Raw genomic sequence first — 23628 nt, 5'->3', positions numbered from 1 at the left:
ATTTTATTCCATATTTGTCGTTGAACGTTTTAAATATTTAATGGTAATTTATGTACCTTTGTGGGTTATTCACAATTGTTTGCTTCGATTTGCTTAATTTTGGAATGTTCTATTTCAATTTATTAGATTGGTAACTAAACGATTGCCATAAAATAGTAATGGTAATTTTCCAAAATTAAACAACTCGAAGCAAACAATTTTGACTAACCCACAAAAGTACAAAAATATCCATCGAGATTTAAAACGTTCAACGACAAAAATTAAATAAAATTGTACAATGTATTGCATTGGAAACTAAGTGACTGCGGATTTTGTCATAAGATGGTAATGGTAATTTTCCAAAATTAAACAACTCAATGCAAGCAATTCTGACTAACCCACAAGAATACAAGAATACCCATCGAGCTTTAAAACGTTCAATTATAATAATTTCTTTCGCCACTAAGAAATTGCACAAATTGCACAATCGCATAATTGTTAAATATAATTATAAACGTAGAAAGTAAAATGTTATCCATAGAATATTTCTTATAAATAATAGTAACGACCGTTATTAATTATCAAATGATCAGGGGCAAAATTAACAATTTTTAAATCATCGTTCTTTGTGAAAATTTCCATTGGCCCTCGTGGTTATCGTTGTTGCGTAGAGGAATTCCTAGAAGTGTCCCTCGGGACGAGCGTAGTACGTCAGTCGTAGTTAAACCATTGAGCGAAACGCGCGTATTTCCATAGTGCGTCTCGTGTAATTGAGGTTCCTGTCACGATCTTCATTTATTCCAACGTAAGTTTTATTATCCTTTTAATGCAATTCGCCTCTGGCAAGTGCCAATTCTTTCGAGTAGAATTTTACACGAGCATGCTTATCGAACAAAGATATTTCGAAACTGAAATTTCTTAAATGTATAATGTACAATTCGATTGACAGAAATGTAATTCCCAAAGGCGAAATCGAGCCTATTCTCTAATTCTAAAAATCTGTTTAGTTACGCAACTCATTCGTATTTAAGCGGTTTGAAACGTTCCGCGATCGACTATATTCCCCAGAAAATGTCTCAATTTCTACTAAAATATAGTATGCGTGTGCATGATTAGCGTTTACTTTTCGATCGATCAGTTTGGCTTTCGCGTGGCATATTTTCTGTAAACGTTTCAACGTAGTCGTTACGTGGCAACTGTATTTGTTCGATTGAGATTTCAGCAGAATTATTTTCTCATTTATTTTCGTTCTATCCAAATTAGAATTCCTCCTTCTAAAAACGTCTTTGCATAAATATCCTTCGACAGATTATCCCATAACTAAATATTATAGCAATAAAACGTATATTCTTAATTCAAGGAAAACAAACTATCGTCGCGATCAAACTATTTCAACCACAAGGATTATTTAAATACACTACTCTGTCTCAGAACGTTTAGGAACAGGTCTCCCAGCAATGCGTGTCCTTAAAATTGATTCTTCACTTCGTAACGAAACAATGTAACGGAATAGAATAGAAATTGGCAAATAGAAATTGTCTGAAAAAGGATATTGTTACGAGAAGGGAAATAGCAGGAAAACGGAGTAAACCAATATGAGATAGAAAGCTGCAACGAATTGATAAAACTCGTCCATTTCACGGTTACAAATCTGCTCAGCGATAATAATAAAACAGTATTAACCGCGGGAAAACAAGCGGAAATAACGTCATTTGCAGCGCTCCGTTTTCACCAGCCGCGCTTCAAACGATAGACTGAAAAACGGACGAAATAAAAATACGACGAGAAGGAAAAAAGGAAAGGCAAAAAAAAGAGCAAATATAGTCTCGTCAAACTCTCGACAATTTCTCTCGGTAATCGAGCTCGTATCGGATTAGAACTTGAAACGACGTGTATAAATCGCCTGTATCCGCTTACCATTAGTTTGCCTGGTTTTCGTTTCCGGTTTGACTCGGCCAGAAACACGAGCAAAAGAGACAGAAAGACAGAGAGAGTTGGTCGTTAATAATTATCATGGCGAACGAACTGAAAAGCCCGCGGATTATGCTCGGTATATCGGCGAGCTCGTTACGCGCACGAGGGATTAAGACACGGCGAACGACACTTTATTTTTATTGTTTCCGGGTAAAGGGCGCAGGCGAGTCTGCGGCTTCGTATAATTATGCTTGGGTTACAGACCGGATTAAATACACGTCCGGTCCTGTGTATCTTACATTTACGCCGGATTAACGCGAATTATAATCTCGTTGCGCACCTTCGCTCTTTACGCGCGCAAGGGTTAACGAAGTTACGTATTAACGAGAAATCAGAGATAGGAATATGTTACTGTTTGCGCGATTATCGTTTGTTGGCCGTGCGGTTTATCGAAGTTCGCCTATGGCACAGCCATCGTACACGGAAAACGTAGAACAACGCGAGTAACGCGTTTCGTCGCACAGCCCAATTTACGAACGTACAGTTTACAGTTTGGAAAATTCACTTTGAAAATGTTGCTACACGACGACTTTTTTGTTTTATTAAAATTTACGATCAATTCTCGCGTTGAGAATTTTCAGTAATTTTTCTGGCGTGGCGCAGTGACATGGCTAATTATTTTTAATAAGTTAATACTTATTATAGATAAGTATAAATACGGACGACTTAAGCTGGCAATTTTGCGTCTACGATGAACCGATCTTTCGACATTACGAGGCCTCAAAGGGAAACAGCCAGTTCACTGGGATTAATTTTTCTTTGAGATTGCAGTCCAAACGCGAATTTCCCCTCGTTTTAATCCACCGGACTGTTTCGTATTAAATATGTTTTATTCTAACAATTCTCAAATTCTTGCCACGCGAGCTTCGTGTTCGCTAGGTCCGCGTGTTATCCTACGTTCACTAGGGCCAACTTTCGCTACGATTTCAAAGCAGATCAATTTGAATCGCGTTTCGGTTTCCGCTGGCTGCTGACGAAACCACGAGACTGTAACCACAAGCCTGCTGTTTAATTCACGTCAAAGTAACCTAGCTTTTTTTCTTTCCTTGTGTCATTGCAGGACAGGGAGATGATTATCTGACCGTATCTCTGAGAGACGGAGGGGCAGCCGTGGGCATGACGTTGGCTAAAGGAAGATTAGATCTGCACATAAAGCCAGTCCGAATCCGGTTCGACGATAATCAGTGGCACAAGATCATCGTCCTGAGGAAGGTTCAAGAGGTAATGAGATTCATTCGTTTCATCTCGTTTCCACAGGCTCGTGAAATGGATTGAATTTTATGAAAATTACAAGCAACCAATGATACGACGAGTAGTCGTGAGTACTCGGACACTTGTTTACTTTTCACACACATTTTGCAATTTAATGTACAGTGTCACAACTGATAACCACGTACCGACAAATAAATCCTGTGCATTCTCTATTATTAATTTATCGTTATCACGTAGTAAAATTGCTTTTAAATAATTAATGGATACGAAATAAAATAATCTCATACAGATTAACAAATATCGACAAAATTTTTCGACGAAACGTTCGCGCAAAAGTCATTCATCCTCTGACTTTGAAATACACACCAAATAAGAAAACTTTTTCGAAAGCTACGTCGCTACCAGTTTAAGAAATAATTAGTTGATATTAAGAAAAAATGACTCTCTTTTGATTTACTTTTGTACGATGATTTCGACGAAATTTCGATATCCATAGCGTGTCGCTGTTGTGAATGCCCCTTGCGTCTTGGGTATCGCGGTGCTGCCTATTGCAATAATAAAATTCTACTACGTATTGGTTTTATAAGCAGACGATATGTATCGCTTCTGGTCATTAGTTTACTCATTAATTTATACAGTTTGCTAACATTCGTGTGCTGTTACTGTAAATTGACTAAAGTATACCTGTAAGCCACTTACCTTTTCCGGTAATTTCGTGTCGCACGTGTAATTTACTACTTTGCCGTGGATCAAAATCGACGAAGCTTCCACTGGGGAAGAGCTCGCCGCTTCTAGCGTGCATTCAATTGAATATTTTAAATCGCTCGTCACACGCGCTCCCGTTTCCTCCATGTTTTATTCAACGCCGAAGCGAATAATAAGCTTCTGCTTGCGCGTATCCAGCCCTTTTAATAATGATTCTCCAGGAAGCCAGAGAGCTTAACAAGTTTTGGAAATATACTTGCACGCTGGCGTACTTCTGCATTCGCAAACAAACCGCCTGCTCTCCCCGTATTTGCTCCGTGTCTTCTACCTTTTTTCGCGACACGACGATATCAGTTATCAAGAAAATTCCGAATCGATCGCTGGATCGCTAGATGCTGGCGCTAGAAATGCCACAGCAGTCAAAGCGACTGGTTCCACAATTTTATAAATGTGTCAATCCTCGTTTAGGGATCATGGACCCAGATGGATTAATAATAGCAAAAATGTACTACATAAAATATGCTATTATCACGTATTTTTTAAAGACCAGTCATTTTCACTGGTTTTGTAGAAATAGCCTCTAATTCTAGTCTTAAACAGAGATTTCGCTCACGGGTACTCTACTTTGGATTCTTCGCACTCATATTATGCGTATTACCTGCATTGTATGCATTTTTGTACCTTTAACCCTTTGAGCACCATGAACGAGTATATGCGTCCTCACACAACCATTGAATTTAGGCTATGAACGCACATATGCGTTCTCCACCTCACATTCTGATGATTTCGTTGGAACAAAAAAGAACTGATTATCAAACCGACAAACCAAAACGAAAACCAAAATGCGTAGCAGACTACAATGTCTTTCGTAAAAAATACATAGCCCACGGTGTGCTTCTTCGTAAAAGGGTTAAATTTCTTTTAAAGACAAGTCTCGGAGTAACTTTTCAACGTCTCAGATCTCTCAGAAACGCTCGCTCCATTCTTGATCGTTCGTCAACCGTACAAATTCTCGCTGCCCGGATCTATCGTCCGCTTCACTGCGATTTACCGTTTCGAGAATTCAAAGCCATAGATAAAAGACGGTTTCCTGTTTTCGAATTTGCAAATGTATGGAGGTTGCAAGTCTCAGTCGGGCAAACTTCATGAAATATTAATGCTCGGCATCGACGTTGGCCGGCTCTCTGTCTTTCATCATCGATCCGCCTCTAGAATTTCGTGAACCTCGCTGAATTCTTTCTCATTGGAGCGTGAACACGGAAAGGAATGTGAGCAGCCACGCGACGATAGATATTAGTCTCGCGGCGTTTCTTCGCGAGCTTGGAAATGTTTTCCAATAGCTGTCACGCCGTTTGCCCGTGCAGCTTCGTTTCTCCTGGCAATTGAAAACACGTCGATAGTCATTGTCGTCGAGTCGGTTCATTAAACTTTATTGTAAATAGCTGCGCGATTTCGCGGCCACTTTATCGACACCGCAGTGCATTTTATCGAACGAGCGCACGACGAAAGGTCGCGTATTCATTCTGCTCGTATAATGTTGTTTAAAGCGGCCGCGTTTGTCCCGTCGTCTATTTTAATATTAAACACGATGCTATTGCCAGGACTCGATATCGGATATTAATGTATCCTCGATGAAAGGAAAATAACGCGAATAGAGTTGAATCTGTTATTAAAACCGTGTGTCAATTTCTTCTCAATCGTCCCCTGTCAAAGGAGAATTGCTATTTTTAATCAAACGTATGAGTACACCTGGTTGCAATAAATTTTATTTTAGCGGCAAGATTCTGTTCTTTGCGTCTCTTGCTGGCATCAAGTTACTCTCATCGAATCTCATTGCACTTGTAGGAAACGTAAATGTGTCAGAAAAATTTCACGAATGTAGAAGATATTCAGTGTAAGATATTTGCAGGGTGAAACGAAAGTCTGTCTCGGTTCTGGGTTCTCAATCGCGTTAATAACTTCGCGAATTTGCATAAACGTTTGCAGATTGTTAATGAGATACGTCTTTAATAATAGTTTATTAAATTCGCCAAATATGTTGAATAACGTGGTAATATTTTCGATTTTCAGCAGCCTCGTTCTACGCACACGTCTGATCGTACACTGACCACTGCTACTTGTTCCTTGTACTTGTGCACCTTTCTCTTCGCAGCTTAGTTTATAGTTTAAACATATTTCAGTACGTTCTACTATATGTTTGCTACATATCCAATGCCATAAATATATACGTCATGAGTTTATACAATTTATATAAAAATATACCGTAGATCGACAGAAAGATAAAACAGTCGACGTACTGGTCACGTCTTCCCTGCAATCTTCATTTATACTCAGCTTCTAATGTACGAAACATCAGAAGATTAAAATTGTCCACGTGTGTGTTCTATTTCACCATATTCAAGATTGCCATTTGCTCTGTAGCTGCACTCGATAGCAAACTTTTCGACGGTTCCTGTTCAGTGACTTGCTACACAAAGACCGTATCCTCAGCCGGACGATGGCAGCGCTGTGGTTAGCGTAATTGGCTACGAACGCTCCAGACCCAGGTTCGAATCCCGGCACCCGTAGTCCTGTTCTTCACGATTCCTAAAAGAGACGAAGACAGCGGTTCAGATGGTTGAAAGAAAGCCCTGATGAAGACAAAAATCTTATACATCAACTGTGCCTGTCAAGATCTATCCACCTCAGATCTGTTCGACTCAATGTACAGGACTACTGTACACGAGATTCACGTTGCGTTTGCAAGCCTGCAACGCACGGCTATGAAAGAATCAACTTTTCCCGTGTGCGGATGATGGACACTCTAAACGATCTGTACGAGACCTCGCATTAACCTCGTTAAAAGCGGAAACACAGCGGACTCGGGTCGATTTCGTTGTTCACCATCGGTGTCCCGAAGCAAATAGATCGGCGAACGGACGTGAGAGCAATATCGTTAGTGTGTTCTGGGTATACAGCGACATTCATCGCGTATTACGCGCCATAGGGTCGCTAATGCAATTATTTACGCGTTAACATGGCGGTAGAGGAGAGGCGAGCCTAATACCGGTTTGTCGATTTAACACTGCCACGTATTCGCCATCGTCGAATCGATTCTATTCGCGTCAACAATCATCAGCCGAGCTGGACAGGATTCATTTACTCGACCTAGTTTTTATTTCCATTCGTTTCGATGCTCGTTTCGCTGTCATTCGCGTTTCAACGACTTTCGTTTCCTTTTAACCGGTTAACTGTATTTTATCGACCATTCGCGGAGAGACGCGATCACGAGAAAGCACGTCAACGGGTATCGTAAATTCCCGTTACGTGGCCTTCAATTTCGCATACTTATTCGCCTGTAATTATATTCTTCCCTTCAGTGTCTTTATCATACGCGTGTGGCTCCAAAATTTGTCTATTTTTTCGCATTTAAGAACCTCGCGAAACACAATGTGGCTATAACCAAACGTTTCAATTTGTTAAACCAACAACTCGTTAATTCCCAGGTTTTTACATCGAAGGCTGTGCGAAATTTTGCAGCGATTTTTACCTGCAATTTTTCAACTCGCCGAACAACCAGTTAACGCTCGTTTCTTACATCAGGTAACTTCTTCTTTCTTCCTCCTAACGACCCACACGATCGTTCCAGCTACGTTCGCCAACGTAAACGAGACTTCACGCCTTCGTTTTACTGAATTTTCCCGAGCTCGTTCGCCCAATGTAAACCGCAGGACGTTTCCAACGAGCTGCAGTCCAAGCTGTCAGGCTCGTCATCATCCGCTCGAAGAATCCCATTAACGTGCTTAACATCGCATTGACCGGCACCGATCACGGACAAATAGGCAAACGATCGAGCAGTACGTGGAGCGTTGGGGGAAATTAACCGGAGTGCCGTTACCGGGAACATTAGCGCGGGTTCCGCATGGCTTTGGCGACCTAATTCATAGCTCCTTGCACATCCGCAGCCCTTAAATCGTTGGCGTGCACGCTGCCGCGATGCATTCCCCGCGCGGCTATCTCCGATACAAGATAACCGATAGTCCGCCAGAAATAGATAGCCCCAGTGCCTCTTCTAAGATCCCACGCGGCAAATGAAACGCGATTATGTCCCCGTTCCCTTCGCCAAGATGGACGGCCGTGCGAGGCTTCGTATCGAATTCGATTCGCATGGGACACTGCCGTGATTTAACGTCGTCATCGATCGCACATCGGCTCTGTTATTAGCTTCGATCGGCTATAGGCGAACGATTATGCTACCGATGTTGCTGGAAATTCATATTTTCGCTAGCAGTGACAGAATCATCGTTTAATAAGAATCGTCGAATGTCCAGCTAACTGAGAAATTTTTAGAGATAAAAGAGTCGTAGAAATGTCTCATGCAGTGCGTAAATAAATACAAGCGACGACGAGGGTCGTTCGTCGTGGAGTGTAGCAGCCTGCAAATTGGGATTTAAAATGGAAATACCGCTAATTAAGCGGAGGCAAGAACGAAGGAATTTTCTCGTCTCCAGAGTCTTCCGTGGCGATTCGTTTTTTCGCATATTATCCGTATTTCCACATCTCAAGTGCGTGGTTCTAGCGTTTATTTCTCCCGATTTGGCAATTATATGCAAAAATGGCTTTGCGTCTGATTTTGTACACCTGCATCGGGACATGTTGTTCGAAAAGAAATTGGAAATAGGGTCATCAAGCGAAGCTGGAGAAGATCAAGACGTAGCCCGTTTTATGTTCGACGAAACATAAGGCTCGTCGGTTGAATATTTGTCAGATTTTGTTTAGCATCTTTGATATTTCCAAACGAAACAATTGTTGTTTGGTATTTCAACAGAATGGGAATCACAGCGAAATGGAAAGCTTGTACATAACAGAGGAACAAATGGCACGAACTTGTTGCACGATAACGTAACATGATATTAGGTCGTCCGGAAAGTTTCTGTCGTTTTAGAAGGAAACAATGGATGCACAATATTTTCCATTTTGTATTATTTTATCAAATTACGTACGATCCATTTTGTTCTATTAAAACAGAGATCACAACGTTCGACAGATTATTTTTCATATTTGTATAAAGATGCATCGTTGTAAAAGACGTGTCTGTAAAAGAAAGACACTTTTCGGACAGCCTAATATAACGTAATATAACAACATAGCATAAGACAGTGACATTTAGTTACCAAACGTTTCACGATTTTACGCTGAAATCGTCTACTTCATATGCAACGACCTGGCATTTCCGTACAGTGCAGCGACATTCGTTAGCATCGCGAGGTGTATGCGTCAGAAAATCAGGGAACAAAAAGTTTATGCGAGGAAATAAACGTAGAATAAATCGTAGAACGACAGGAATCCATAAAATGGCTGGCATTATGGGACAGTAGATACGACCGAGTCCAAAATCCTTAAATCGTGATTGTGTATCGTGACAGCGGCCGCATTCTCCGCGCTATCGCCGATACAAGATAACAGATAGCCGCAGAGAAATGTGTACTCTCGTTTCTCGTGCGATCACGCGCGATAAGCGCAACAATATTAATCGCGCACCCGTTTTCAGTAAACTACTCGCGCACAGACTTTCGAAGCGTGTTTGTGTTTGTCGTTGGATCGCCAGAAGATCTTTTAAGGATGAAAATTTACCACAAGCACATATAGAAATTACATTATCGAACATAAATCTGTACGTTACGATGTTCGATTCGGTCATTTGAGCCCGAGGTGTACGATTTTTACGAAAGTCCTACAGCGATCAAATAAACGTTACATTCGACTGTAATTTGTAGAAATAGAACGCTTCGTGAAAAATATGAAGGGAGAATGATAAAGAAATATCTCGGTCATGTCGGTTCGGTGCGAAATGTTTCTACGTCAATACGACCCGGTCGTGTCGGTCCTAATCATACGAAAGATACAAAACCAACCAGCGATCAAAGAAACGTTACTTTCGACTTTAATGAGTCGAAATAGCACGATTTATGTAAAAATACCGCTACTTTGTAACGTTAATTAACGAGAAGGTTAAAGAAATATCTCAGTCATGTCGGTTCGGTGTGAAATGATTCTCAATACGACCCGGTCGTGTCGGTCCTAATCATATGAATAATGCAAAACCAACCAGCTATCAAAGAAACGTTACTTTCGACTCTAATAAATCGAAATAGCACGGTTTATGTAAAAATACCGCTACTTTGTAACGTTAATTAACGAGAAGGTTAAAGAAATATCTCGGTCATGTCGGTTCGGCGCGATATGTTTCCAAGTCCCTACGATCCGGTCATTTCAGCCCTATACGATTGATTCAAAACCATCAAGCGATCAAATAATCCCTACATTCGACTCGCACCATTTCGTTTCTATATTTCAATCGTCGAGGATGTCTTCGCGATACGTCAACGCGTCCGTTCGTACTCGCGCGTCATGTACACGTTCGATCATCGTATTCGTGCTAACAGTATTCAACTATTCGCGATGTACGTATCTTTAATAATCAAATTCTGCAAATGGGGAGGAATTGACAACGCAGAAATATAAGTTTTCCATTTAAATGTAAACCTGCGTACGTTACATGGAACAATAGTCGAAAAGTAAGGAATTAATTTATGGTATACATTTCGAAATGAATTATTTATTAATAATTAATTAATAGAAATTTAAAAAACTGCAGGTTTGCATTTCCCTCAACGTTCGCTCCATTTGTTAATCAATTTTTACCTAAACATCTGGTCGCGTTCTACCAGCGTATTGCAACACCCACAAAGATATAAACAACGTGGAAAACAAATACGCGCTCAAAGAACAAGTTTCCACGGCACCGCAAACTATCTGTCGGGCAGACCAACATGGCCGGAAGCAACGGCAAGAAACTTGGAACTTGACGGGCAAAGTTTGACAGTTTCAATCTAACCGGTCGGCCTGTGAATATACGCAGGCAAGTTCACCTTCCTTGATAACTAGTTCGCCGCTTCCTGTTCGCCGACGTCCTCCGCCTCCGACGTCCTTTCCATTACGGAGGTGGCGAGAATCGTGCGCCGCGAATATCGTTGCGATATTCCTATTGCTCAGCTCTCGTGGACGTGGAAACGCGCGAAACGCCGAACAAACCAAAGACCAAAGATGCGACGCACGAGTTTCGCCACGTGTCTCCCTTTTCTGTCAGACGTTCGCAACGTGCAGAACGATACGATACGAAATTATTTGCAGGCTGCGCGTGTTACATCTATTGCGTTGGCAACTAAGTGATTGCGGGTTTTGTCGATACCACCTAATGACAAAATCCGCAATCACTTAGTTGCCAACCGAATACATCCATAGCTATAGCTATCACGTACACTGGTCACTCGATGGTGAAATATTTTTCCAGCTAATTTGCAGATGGGAAAAGAAGATATATCGACGATTTGTACGTAGTAACTCGCGAAAATATCCGCAAGCTTGTTCAAATTTTCTACGATCCATCTGAAAATTTCGTTATGCTGTAAGGAGTGTCGTGATCATGTTAGAAAAGTTTGGAGCAAGTATGATCGTAGGAACTTGGATATATTTATTGCAAACGCGTATTATGGTAATCAACGTAGCAGATATTAATAGCAATTTACTTTCTTCCCATAAATTCTATTTTAAATTTCATTGTAAGGTACTCGCAAGTAACTCACAGTTTATTTTGCGTCATAATTCACCTACTTTGCTGAAATTTAATTTATTAGCAATATCAGAGAATAATATATGCGCTTTATTAATATCTGCTGGTATTAAAATAGTTAAGTAGAATTAACTTGTTAATAAAATAACCGCGAGGTTGAAATTCCGCAGGTGCACCGCGCCAAGTTGACGCGTAATTATACGATAAATTTCTACTAAACAATGAGGCGAAATTATTGGATAAAAGATTATTCGCGCCACTTTGCCAGTTTTTCATTTGGCCATTTGAAACTTCGAAGCACCCTAACCTTTGGAAACTTCGACTTTTATTTTTAAGGCAGATTCTGCATAAAATGCGAACAGACAGACTGATGGGATAGTTTGCTTTTTGTGTACCATTGTATATTTACGATATATTCTCGTATTTCGCGTTTCTCGTAACTTTTTCATATTTCAACGAAGCATTTAGAGTAAGTTACCACCGAGTATATCTTTCTGTTTGAAGATTCACGCCATTTTCCATTTATTAGTCGAAACGTCATAAATGAAACCGGAGAATTTTTCTCTATCGTAATGGTAACACGAGATTCCATAATTTTAACCCTACGAAGATTAGTTTAAAGATTCACGCCATTTTCCATTTATTAGTCGAAACGTCATAAATGAAACCGGAGAATTTTTCTCTATCGTAATGGTAACAGAAGATTCCATAATTTTAACCCTACGAAAATTTGTTTAAAGATTCAGGCCATTTTCTAATTTTTAGTCAAAACGTCATTAATGAAACCGAAGAACTTTTCTTTATCCTAATGGTGACATGAGATTCCATAATTTCAACCCTACGAAGATGGAGCTTTTCTTTAGCTTGCAAGACGAAATAAATTTTCACTAATTATCATCACGTAGTAGAAACGTACATTTCGAACGGTTTCGCGAAGAAGGCACGATGCAAACTCAAATAAAACTCGAATATCTTCTTCATTTAATTAATAACAATGAAATTCTATATTTTCATCGAGATACCTGAGCAAACGAAACCTACGTAGAGATTCGTTTGGACCATCAAATATTGCAACAAGTACCTCACTTCGTATCTTTTATATTTCCCTGTGTTACGTATATTTCGTGTATTTTGCACGAACATATTGTTAAATACGATAGAAAATTATCGACACTGATATTAAACAAATTATTAAATATATTTCCATAAAGGCACAAAAATTCGCAGTCCGCTATAAAAGTATAAATTTTGCCTAAACAAATTAAAATTCTCAGTCCACTATAAAAGTATAAATTTTGCCTAAACAAATTAAAATTCTCAGTCCACTATAAAAGTATAAATTTTGCCTAAACAAATTAAAATTTTTAATCCACTATAAAAGTATAAATTTTGCGTAAACAAATTGAAATTATCAGTCCACTATAAAAGTATAAATTTTGCCTAAACAAATTAAAATTCTCAGTCCACTATAAAATTATAAATTTTGCCTAAACAAATTAAAATTCTCAGTCCACTATAAAAGTATAAATTTTGCCTAAACAAATTAAAATTCTCAGTCCACTATAAAAGTATAAATTTTGCCTAAACAAATTAAAATTATCAGTCCACTATAAAAGTATAAATTTTGCCTAAACAAATTAAAATTCTCAGTCCACTATAAAATTATAAATTTTGCCTAAACAAATTAAAATTCTCAGTCCACTATAAAAGTATAAATTTTGCCTAAACAAATTAAAATTCGTAAATTCCGCGAGCCACGCGTAACAAACTTAAATAGCAAACTTAATTCAAACTTCGTCCCGTTGCAAAAAAAAAGAGAAAAAAAGAAAAGAAGAGAAAGATACAATTGCGAAATCTCATGGTCAGAGTATCAGAATCAAAGTGTTCTCTCTGAATTCGCAAGCTCCTCGTCATCCGTGAACATTTTCCTCCACTTTCCCACATCATCGAACAGTCCTGTCTCGTCGAATACCTCGTTTCCCCCATTACGAATATTTCCGACGGAATTATGGAATACGCGGCATTCTCGTCGATTGGCAGTCGAGCTTTCGATCAAAGAGACCGGCATACCTTTGGTCCGGGTATGTCAATAACGGGCCGACGTCTTTCGCACCATCTGCTCGCTAGTCGTTCCTTTATGATTGATGAAGCAACCAGCCTGACGTGGACCGTGTGCTACAATAGACGCAGATATCGTACGACGTATGCAAAGAGGGCGATCTTCTTCGTTGGCGCGTGGCAAATGTCTCGCGACACGGTTATTACACTGCTGACCAAAAAGATAGCCCAAGTTTCTTTAATTGCTCAATGACGCTTGTTAAGCTTTTCGTCTGTGACGTACGATATTAATTATGAGCTCAGAATATGCGGTTCGTTGAAAATAATTAAAAATATTCTCAGGTTTAGTGTGTAACAAAAAAAATTGATCCGAAATTCCAAGTCACGTTGTATAGTAAATTCTACCGAATGTCCAAATCGGACAAATTGTGAATGTGAACAACTAAATAAAAAAAAAAAAACGTATAGCAGGACACGTAACGGAATTTCCTCGTTCCACGGAATTTCCACGTAATTGCTCATTGCCATGTAAATGATAGCGTTGAACATGTACAGTGGAAAACATGGAACAAATTTTTGAATACGTCCGATCGTCCGATAATCATCGGCTAATGGGCAAATTGCGGATTTTTATGCACTCGCGGGAAGCTTCAAGACGCAAAAGTGCAGAAAATGAAAAAGATATCCAAAGTGCAGTACGTACAACGTGAAACGAGTCCTTGTCGAGGGCCTACTATTTCAATTAAACTAATTAGCTCGTGCAAATACCAATTTGCATAAATATTCGCTGCCTGTTGGATAATTGTACAAAGCTTCACCGAAATCGACGGTCATCTGACTACTCGTCGTTTGCTGTAAACTCGAGCCGCCCGTCACTCGCTCCACGCGAGTTTTTCCATCGTCGAACGCTCAATTTGAAAAGTTAACTGCGATAAGAGAGACACGCGTTGCTTTTCCAGAATGGCTTAAAGAAATCGTTGCCACCGTGTAGACGTTTGAACGTTATTCCTGCTATTTCCTAGCCGCTTTTCAGCTGTGTCGTTTCCGGCCTCGCGAGACCCGCTTTAAGCTCGACGAACGACGAAACGATTAAAGAAGGCGGAAGGATTAAAAGACGAAACGCTGTATCGGCGTGTAAAAGTCTCGTCTGAGCGACTGCAAGGAATCTCGTTGCTGGAATTCTCGAAGGAGAATCGTTGTTTCAAAGAGACGCCGAGAATTATCGACAGCTGCGTAGAAAACGTAAATGTTCGAACAATGTTTCCATTATCACTTTGTCGGAAGATTTCAAAAAATCGCCCCATCGGTAGCCAAGTTACCAAGTTCGATTAGTGAAATTAGGAAAATATTTATCTTCGATCGCTTTGTATTTTTCATCTTCTCTGTGAACTTCTTCGTTGTTGATTCGATGCTAAAATTTGTACAAAACGTCTCCATGTAAAACGTAAAACATGGCGAATTAAAAATGCGTTCGTTTTAGATACTTCGCGTGTTTGCTCGTTATCATCGCAGTCTGTAAACTTGCTAGAAATATAAGGAAGATACGAAGAAATATAAAATACAAAGAAAATGTGTACTTTGTTGGTCTTTTTCAATCGGATAATAGCAATACAATTGGAAAATCTACAGCAATAACACGGATATTCTGCTATTTCGTGTTTTATTCGCATTTGTTGCTCATCTGTTGCATTAAACAGTTTACGTACACAGTGGATGGAAAATACGAAGAAAGAAGAAATCCAAGTATCGTTCCTTATCTTCGTGGAATTCTGTTTGAATCTATTTCGCACTACGGTCGGTTCATTTTTCAGAATATTAGTTACGATAGTCCAGTGTGAATTATAAATTCTTGTAAAACTGGGTCGATCGGGTTTACGTGTTCACGCGTCTTTCAGATACGACGCCACGGCACGTAGAAAAAGAAGAGTTTTATGGAAATTGGAGAAAAATGTATTCCATCGGTAAGTCAATAAGGAAAATACAAGGACAGAAGAGAATATTAACGAGATTCATCTTAATTCATAATGTTATTACCACTGCCAGAAGAATTATTTTCCAGCGTAACATCCGCGACAATCATCTGGAACGTACCTCGTTATCACGTCCGTATCATAATAATCGAGAAATTAGAATTGTAAACGACGTAAGATAAAAAGCGATTTTTTACGGAGAGAAAATGTAAATTCCGCGCAGAGTATGGAAAAAGATAGAAGCGTCGAGCTGATTTATTTTAGCTTTGGAGACTGTCGTATGATAAACCTACGTGATAATCCTAAATGCCAATCATACTGTGGCTAAAAAAAAACCAACACAGTACGATAGATGTGTAATTAAATAAATTTAAAATTAACAAATCCAATGTAGGAATTAATTAATTAAAAAAAATAGAAAACGTTCATTTCTAACTATTTTATAGTGCGTGGAGTAACATCGTTGCGGATAATTCCAAATTAGAAAGAAAATTGTCGAATAACAGAGAATTACAGGGAAGAAATATTAGCGAGGAACAAAGTGCCTGAATATTAATCAAATTAATTAAATATTCCTTCTTCTCGTAAGAATCTATTTTGATGATAAAGTATCTCGTTGCAGCAGTATTTTGCAATTTTTCAAATTGAAAAAGGATTAAAAGAATGTAAGTTTACTCGGTTTGATCGTGACGCCTAATTAAGTTACAAGCATTATATTATGAAAGTTCATTTCGTTCAACTTCGTTCCCTAACTAACAAACTAAATTATTCAAACTTGATTTCCTCGATAAATTCGTATCCTTTGCTCGTTCTTTCTGCAAGTCCGTAAAGTTAAAAGTCCACAGAACGCAAGTATGCAAATAATAAAAATAATCTTCACTTTTGCTTCTTAAGTCGTTTAATTTTTAATGTTTCGACCTCCCACTTATACCGAGCTCGTCACATCAGTTTTTCCCTTTCCACGCTTCTCCGACCTTCCAATTCCAATACCCTCGTCGCACTGTTAATCCCTTGATCGCTAGCACTTTCTGTAAGTCCAAAGTAAAACCGCGGCTCTACCATCATTAATCCCCTCGCGAATACCATTAAATCCTCGAGAATATCTTGGCCACGGTTGAACGATATTGCAGCGCGAGAAATTCGTCGACCAATTTCCACCTTTGCCAAAAGACAAACACGAGCTCAATTTCACCAGGCGTTTCCACCATCCTCTTGCTGGTTCGTTTGCCGAACGCGTGTACGCGCATTACAACCACCGCAATTTCTTTGTGCCAGCGCCACGTATCGATAAGCTGGTCCTTTTCCGCGCCAGGCAAGCAAACTTGTACAGTTTATTCTACAGGGTGTCTCAGGCAACTGGGAAACGTTCTCTGCGTGTTTCATAGAACATAATGGCTGTAAAACGTCCGTATTTATCACAGCATTCGCGTGTTAATTCATTAATTAACAGTTGTCTGTTGCTCTTTGAAAACTTTAGCTTCTACTTTTGAAAGGTAAACGGCGACGAGTATACTCGTCGAGAACAGCTAACTGGTTAACAATGGATACCTAGGTGACGTCGAATGTGTCTGTGACTTACCCTCCGCGCCATCCATCTTCTACGTTTCGACGTTTTGGCGCCGATAGTTTCGTCATCATTAACGCTATCTGATTGTAATTCGGATAATTCGACCACCCTATATGCATATGGCTTTGGCACTTGGCGCGACGTACAGGCGGTCTCGTGAGGAAAAATCTCTGGAATCTTAGCCGTCGATCGCGTGTGTACGCCCCAGGTGGCTGCAGCTTCCGGCGTGAACGCTAATGCAAGTCGCAGCGCGTGCGACGAAGAGGGCAAAGAGATTGGATGTCTAGACACCCCCACCATCGCGCAGGTGAATTCTAGACAAACTGTACTCGTTAAAGGTGAGAACAGTACTCGGAGGGTGTGCGCAGGGTGGAGTAGGTGCACGCGTGTCACTCGCAGGCCAAGCGAAAACTACGTCTCGTTTGCAGAGGTTTGAGGAGTTGGCATTGAATGGGAATGAGTAGGGTTGTTGCTTGCTCTGGTTATACGTTTATATATATGTGTGTGTGTGTGATATATACAGTTATTAAAGATGTAATTGGCATTGTGCGTGTAATATTTGCGAGATTATTGAGCGATTGGTTGAGTAGTGAAACAGGAATGGCGTGTGTGACAGATGTTTGGACGTGTTTGATGGCAGTTTGGCTTGTGGAAGGTTGAAATTGTAACTGCGTTGAAAGAAATTAGAAGGACCAAGGTACATTGAGTAAGATGTGTGCATTGTAGTTAATTGTTAGAAAAATACAGTGAGATAAGCTCATTCCTTTAACGAGTTTCTAATAGGATTGATCCTATCAGGACATGTGATCCTATCGGACAATTATCGGAATAAATTCATATCGGACGAATATTTCATCTGTGGAATAATTAAAACTGTTATCCGTAGCAAATTATTTTCTACATTCGTTCGAATAATAATTCCAGAATTATTGAGATAATAATACGAACTATTGATTGTTCCCGATCAATTTTGTATAAGTTTGTACAGATACTATTTTTACTTTAATTTACCACGTGAACAATTTGGAACGATAAATTTTCTAATCTGGCATTTGAAAAAAGTTAATTATAAAAGCCAATATTACAACTGGGCAATGAACATTGAAAATATATCTCACGTTCGGTACCATGTCCATTCTCGATGTAACATATAAATATTTAAATATTATACGTCATTTTCATTTCGATTACATTTTTGTTCAGGTAAATTCCACAAAATTTGATTTTTTATTTTTACTCGTTACCTGATATTCCAATCGAATCACTGGTTTGCACAGCAACGTTGTCGGTCGAGTAACACCAGCTGCGCTCGTTCGCTGGAAACGCCACGCATCTCCGCATCTGTGGAAAGAAAGCAGTTGGATCTACACCAATCGTCAAACTTATTAACATCCTGTCGCAAATCAGACGCATCGCGAGATTTAATTTCAAGAGATAATTGAAGATGATCCCTAGGAACTGTCAGCGTTTAAAAACCACCTACTTCTCGTCTGAATTTGTCCAGTGCAAACGCCATACTTAAACCATCGTTATTTCTACAACTCTTAAAACTCTTCTTATCTGGCAATCTCTCAGCGCCGGGATTCTGTTCGCGAGCTAAAAACCGCGACTACGACCTCCGTACCGTAAAGAGTACGTATGTCAGTGTTTTTCCGTGTGAAACGATTGCTGCAGCGTTTTCCTCTCGTCCGCGTCTCCGTATCTCCCGTGTCAACCATTTTTCACCTCCTTACATAATTACTCGAACGAGAAAAATCTCCGCGTTACGTAAGAGGCATCGCTCTATTTCGTTGCTTCGTTGGATGGATTTTGCCTCGAGGGAGGAAAACTGGCCGAAGATGGCACAGTTCGATACGATATTGCCAGGTATTCCGTGAGTTTGCCGCGTCGCGACGACGAAGGATACGTATCGATGCATAAGTTGAAGCCGAGTTGCTGCACGTTGATTTATAGTTGGCCGAGCGCGCACCACGGCCACACACGCTACCGAAATATCCCTTTTCCGGTCTCTTTCTGGATGGATGTGTCACCAGGCGTGCGGCTCTCAGCCATTGCTTCCGGTCGTCGCGCTTCTCCTCGGGCATAAAGAAGCTGCGGGGAGCGAGATGCGACGATAACTGTGGCTCTCGAGGCCGACAGAGACGCGCACACAGAGATTGCCACTCGGGCCGGAATATACATTGCGAATGTATATGCCGGACCAATGACACGCGAGAGATCGCGCAATCTGTCTTTTCGAGGCGCGGCTTTAACTTGTAACTTGGGTATCAGGGGATGTTCGGGCTGCAGCATCTGTTCGCTTCAGCCACCTCAAGGTTAGCTTTCGGATGGCGGATTTGAAGGAAGTTTGGTTTATTGAGTGGAGAGGCGGCGGTCTACGACATGCGACGTTTCGGCCGTTTTCTAAAGGACACGTCTTTCCTACCAGCGGACTACGAATTCGTACGCTTTTGTGGCACATGCGAAAAGTAGGAAAATGTGTGGCAGATGTAGGTAGCGTGGAAAATATACAGATTGTCTGCGACATGATACTTGTTACGGTGTTTGCAGCAGGCAAATATTTATTCGAATATTTCTATCCCTATTTTTGGGTCTATTTTCGCATATTTTTCATCATAAATATTTGAATTTGTAGAAAGGCAGTCTGACTATGACGCGTTGCTATTAACCAGTCGATAGTAATCGGTATATAATCAGTTAAACAGTTAGCTGCTGAGTCGTCTTTGAAAAGCGCGTGACAAAAAGTAAGCGATGACGAGTTTACTCGTCAGACACAGAGTATGCGTGGCTGTTGCAATATAAAATTAAGTTGCAAGGAAACTACTGTTACTGACAGGGCTCGTCGAAACACAAAATAGTGTCGTCTCTTCGTGACGAGTATACTCGTCAAACACAGAGTATGCGTGGTTGTTGCAATATAAAATTAAGTTGCAAGGAAACTACTGCTACCGACAGGGCTCGTCGAAACACAAAATAGTGTCGTCTCTTTGTGACGAGTATACTCGTCAAAAACAGCTAACTAGTTAACGTATAGTTAACTATACGACGAATATGAATAATTATAGTTAAATGAAGACCGAAATGAAGTAAATGTGTATACGTGTAACGTTTTTACAAACTAACACACGTTTTTTGCAACTATTACATCGATATAAATAATGACATTGATTACGTTGCTGCGCGTAGATTAGTCTCTGTATGAACTATAATTACATAGCAATAATACGGCAGATAATATGTATATCTCTCTCGTCTCTGTCATTAGTGATTAATTATGTATATTCGACATTAAAACGTAAATGAATGTGCGATTATACCGCAGGATAATAATTCTAAATGTAATTAATTAACGGTATTAGTACACGATCAACGGGGCTTATCGCGTCAGTTAATGATATTTGATAAATCAGTATCGAACGTCACGTAAACCATTAAACACTATATTCGGAATCGATAAATTTATTAAAAATAAGCAATGTTAAAAGTGAATTGGAGATCTGGCTACGTTAGAAAATTGAAGATAAATCGTAATTAAATAATAGTAATTAAATAACCGAGTATAAAAGACAGCTGTAACGTCGATGACTTAAAAATTGCTCAATTCTTATTACATTAAACCCTTAGCTTTTTAACTGTCACGTGCTAACGTATATAGTTTAGTTGTGTTACGACGTGGAATATTTTCCACGCTTTTATCATACTTGTTTTATAGTGCTTTCTCATGCTGTGCATGTACTTTTAGGATACAACAAGCTTCTATGTTCTAAAATATAAGATACAGTACAGTAACGTTAGTACAACAACGTCGTGTTTTTAGTCGCGTTATTAAATATTATTATTATTATTATTTAATTATTAATTATTATCATTATTATTATATTAAGTTGCAATAAATTACTTTGCACCAGAGTTACTGTACAGCATTTTGTTCAAATTATTTCGAATAAATATCTAAGGTAATTAACGGAATGAATTGATATCAGTGGACATAGCGAAAATAATTTTTCCATGGAATAATTACTTGTTATCCGTAACAAATTATTTTCTATATTCGTTCGAATAAGAGTCGCAGAATTATTGGAATAATAATACGAGTAATTGTTTGCTTCCACTTAATTTTCTACAAATATATACCGATACAGTTCCGAGTATTAATTTATCAGATGAATAATTCACCGAGCAACGGTAAACTTTCTAATCTGGCATTTGCAAAAAGTTAATTATAAAAGCCAATATCGCAACAACTGGACAACGACACTTGAAAATACATACCTCGCATACGATGTAACACAGAAATACTTATCCATAATGTATCACTTTATTCGAACGAGTTATGCGATTAAATTTCTCTTCAACTAAATTCTTATTCCAGTAAATACTCATCAAATAATAATCGATCGGATATTTATCCATCAATGGTGAACAAAAATTCGATTCTTTATTTCTATTCGTTGTTTGTTCCAATTTAATCTTAATACGTAGCGTACATATTTATACTTAGTTTATCTCATGTTCCTTTTTATTCCAATCTTTGAACTCGTCGCGCAAACGAACATCGAATTATCGATGTTTAAAGCCACAGGGTTCTCCTTTAAACGCCCTGTACAATTCCTTACAAGCGAACAATTATATTCATAGGTCTGACTGACTTTCAATAAACGGATTACTCGCTGCACTTTAACGCGATAGTTTCCCGAAATAAGAAAAATTTCCAACAACTTTAACAAGCCCTCGCGTACATGCACACGCCTCACAGAGCTTGATTCGCCAGTTATGACGTAACTACCGCCACGACCAGGCAACTTGGTAAGTCCATTGTTCGCCTCTGATCGGTTATCCGCTTCGCTGGCGGCCGATTAAATTCGCTGATCAACTCGCGACGATAAAGTTCGGTCAAGTTCATTACGTTTCGGAGAAAGGACTTTCATTAAAACGAGGAAAGCCAGCGGTATTCGAGCAACGCTTGCAACCAGCAACCATTGTTATTACCGCGATGCTACTTTTCCTTTAATCCGCTCGATTTTTATTTCGCCCCATTGCGATCGACCAGGCGACAGAAAAACAGGGTATCTCGTTCCCAAGTTTTAATATCGCATCTTGGATTTTTAATATCCGATCGTTTTAACTGTGTAACGAGATAGCGAATGGTCGTTTCATCGAGAAAGTTGTATTGCATCTGGTCGTGTTTTTTCGATTTCTATGTGTCAGTCTTTCGTTTAATAAACAATTTTCTCCTACTTTGTCTCGGCTCGCGATTCTTTACAGACAGAAATCAGAGATTCGAAATGAATTTTTATTCCCGCGAAGAGTCTTTCGAACAGCTGATCGTATCGCGTAGCGAAGTTTCCGGTGAACTTTTCAGCATTTTTCCACGCTCTTCGAGAGCTTGCAATGGTAAAACAATTAGGCGTCGATATGAACGAGCTTGCTTGCTTGTACACGGGAAATAGAAAAATTGCAAGGGGAATGAAAAATATCTGGTTAACGCAGACTCTTGAACTCGCCACGCAACAAATGTAATTTTCTAATTTCCCGTTTGCGGTGGTATTTTGGTGCAGATGAAATGTGTAAGAAGAAGCACGAGGGGGTGAAATTTCTTTAGTTTAAACAGGGAGGAAAAGGCAGGGGAACGAGAACGAAAATAGTGAAACGAGCTTCCCATTTTCTCTAGCTCTTTCGATTAAGAATAAAGTCATTTACTCGCAGCAATAAGATATGTTAAAAGAGGGAAAGCAGAAGGTGGAGAGAAACGCGTCTAGTTATTTTTAATGGCCTATGTTCCCCTTGATTTATTCTCCGGATGGCGGATCTGGACGTTAATTAACATTTAACGAAACAGTTTTCTGCAATGTAAAATGCTCCCTCGGCCTTGACCCAACAGATTTCGCTCGTTAAATTAAAATTCAACGAACTTGCCTCGGCTTAATTCTCCTTATTTGCGAGGAGCGCGAGAGTGAGAGTTGAAACTGAAACGGGGACAATTCGTTATACGAAGAAACGTCGGAAATTGGGTCGACTGGAGCCAATTTAATAAGATCGATACACGGTGAATCGCACGATCCTTGCATTTCTCTTTGATCAAACGCTTGTAGCGAATTAAATTTCATGGCTGATCGTACGCAACGCGTGAAATACTGTGCGTAAAATCACACCCTCGATCGCTTTGAATTCTTTTACACTGCCAGACGATCCGTGCAACGTAAGAATATTAATCGTTTCGCCTTTGAAATGAAAACTGTCTCATTTTTTGGAACCATGTACAGTTCATTTACATTTATTAACATCTACTACTGTTAGGGAAGTGATACATTTACACTGTACATGAGAGTGTGTGTGTAAGGTTTAGAGGGCGTCAAGGTCTTAGTGGAGACAAAAGACTGTTGCCAGATGTTAGAAGAATCTAGGATAGTCGGTTGGCGACCAGCGTGCGTGCAAGACGTTCATCAGAGAGTAATATAGATGTATAACTGTTGTGTGGGAAATATAGTCAATTATTTGTATTTTCAAATCCTCGAATTTCCTTAACAACTACTACTATTATTATTATTAAT

At 39.5% G+C, this 23628-nt stretch overlaps 1 protein-coding gene across 4 annotated transcripts in view; it reads left to right on the top strand.

Moving 5' to 3' along the window:
* The window catches only part of LOC117239049 (neurexin-3-like), a 308456-nt gene that overhangs the window by 12623 nt on the left and 272205 nt on the right, over positions 1-23628 (top strand). For all 4 annotated transcript variants that reach the window (XM_033504318.1, XM_033504315.1, XM_033504317.1 and 1 more), the window contains one exon: positions 3014-3174. In XM_033504318.1, coding sequence (XP_033360209.1) covers positions 3070-3174 — 105 coding nt within the window. In that variant the 5' untranslated portion in view covers positions 3014-3069. The remainder of the gene's footprint in view (positions 1-3013; positions 3175-23628) is intronic.

This window comes from Bombus vosnesenskii, unplaced genomic scaffold, assembly GCF_011952255.1.
Source record: "Bombus vosnesenskii isolate JDL3184/JDL3185 unplaced genomic scaffold, Bvos_JDL3184-5_v1.1 scf7180000013883, whole genome shotgun sequence".
NCBI classification, from domain to species: Eukaryota; Metazoa; Arthropoda; class Insecta; order Hymenoptera; family Apidae; genus Bombus; species Bombus vosnesenskii.
This window is presented reverse-complemented; position numbering and strand designations above follow the sequence as displayed.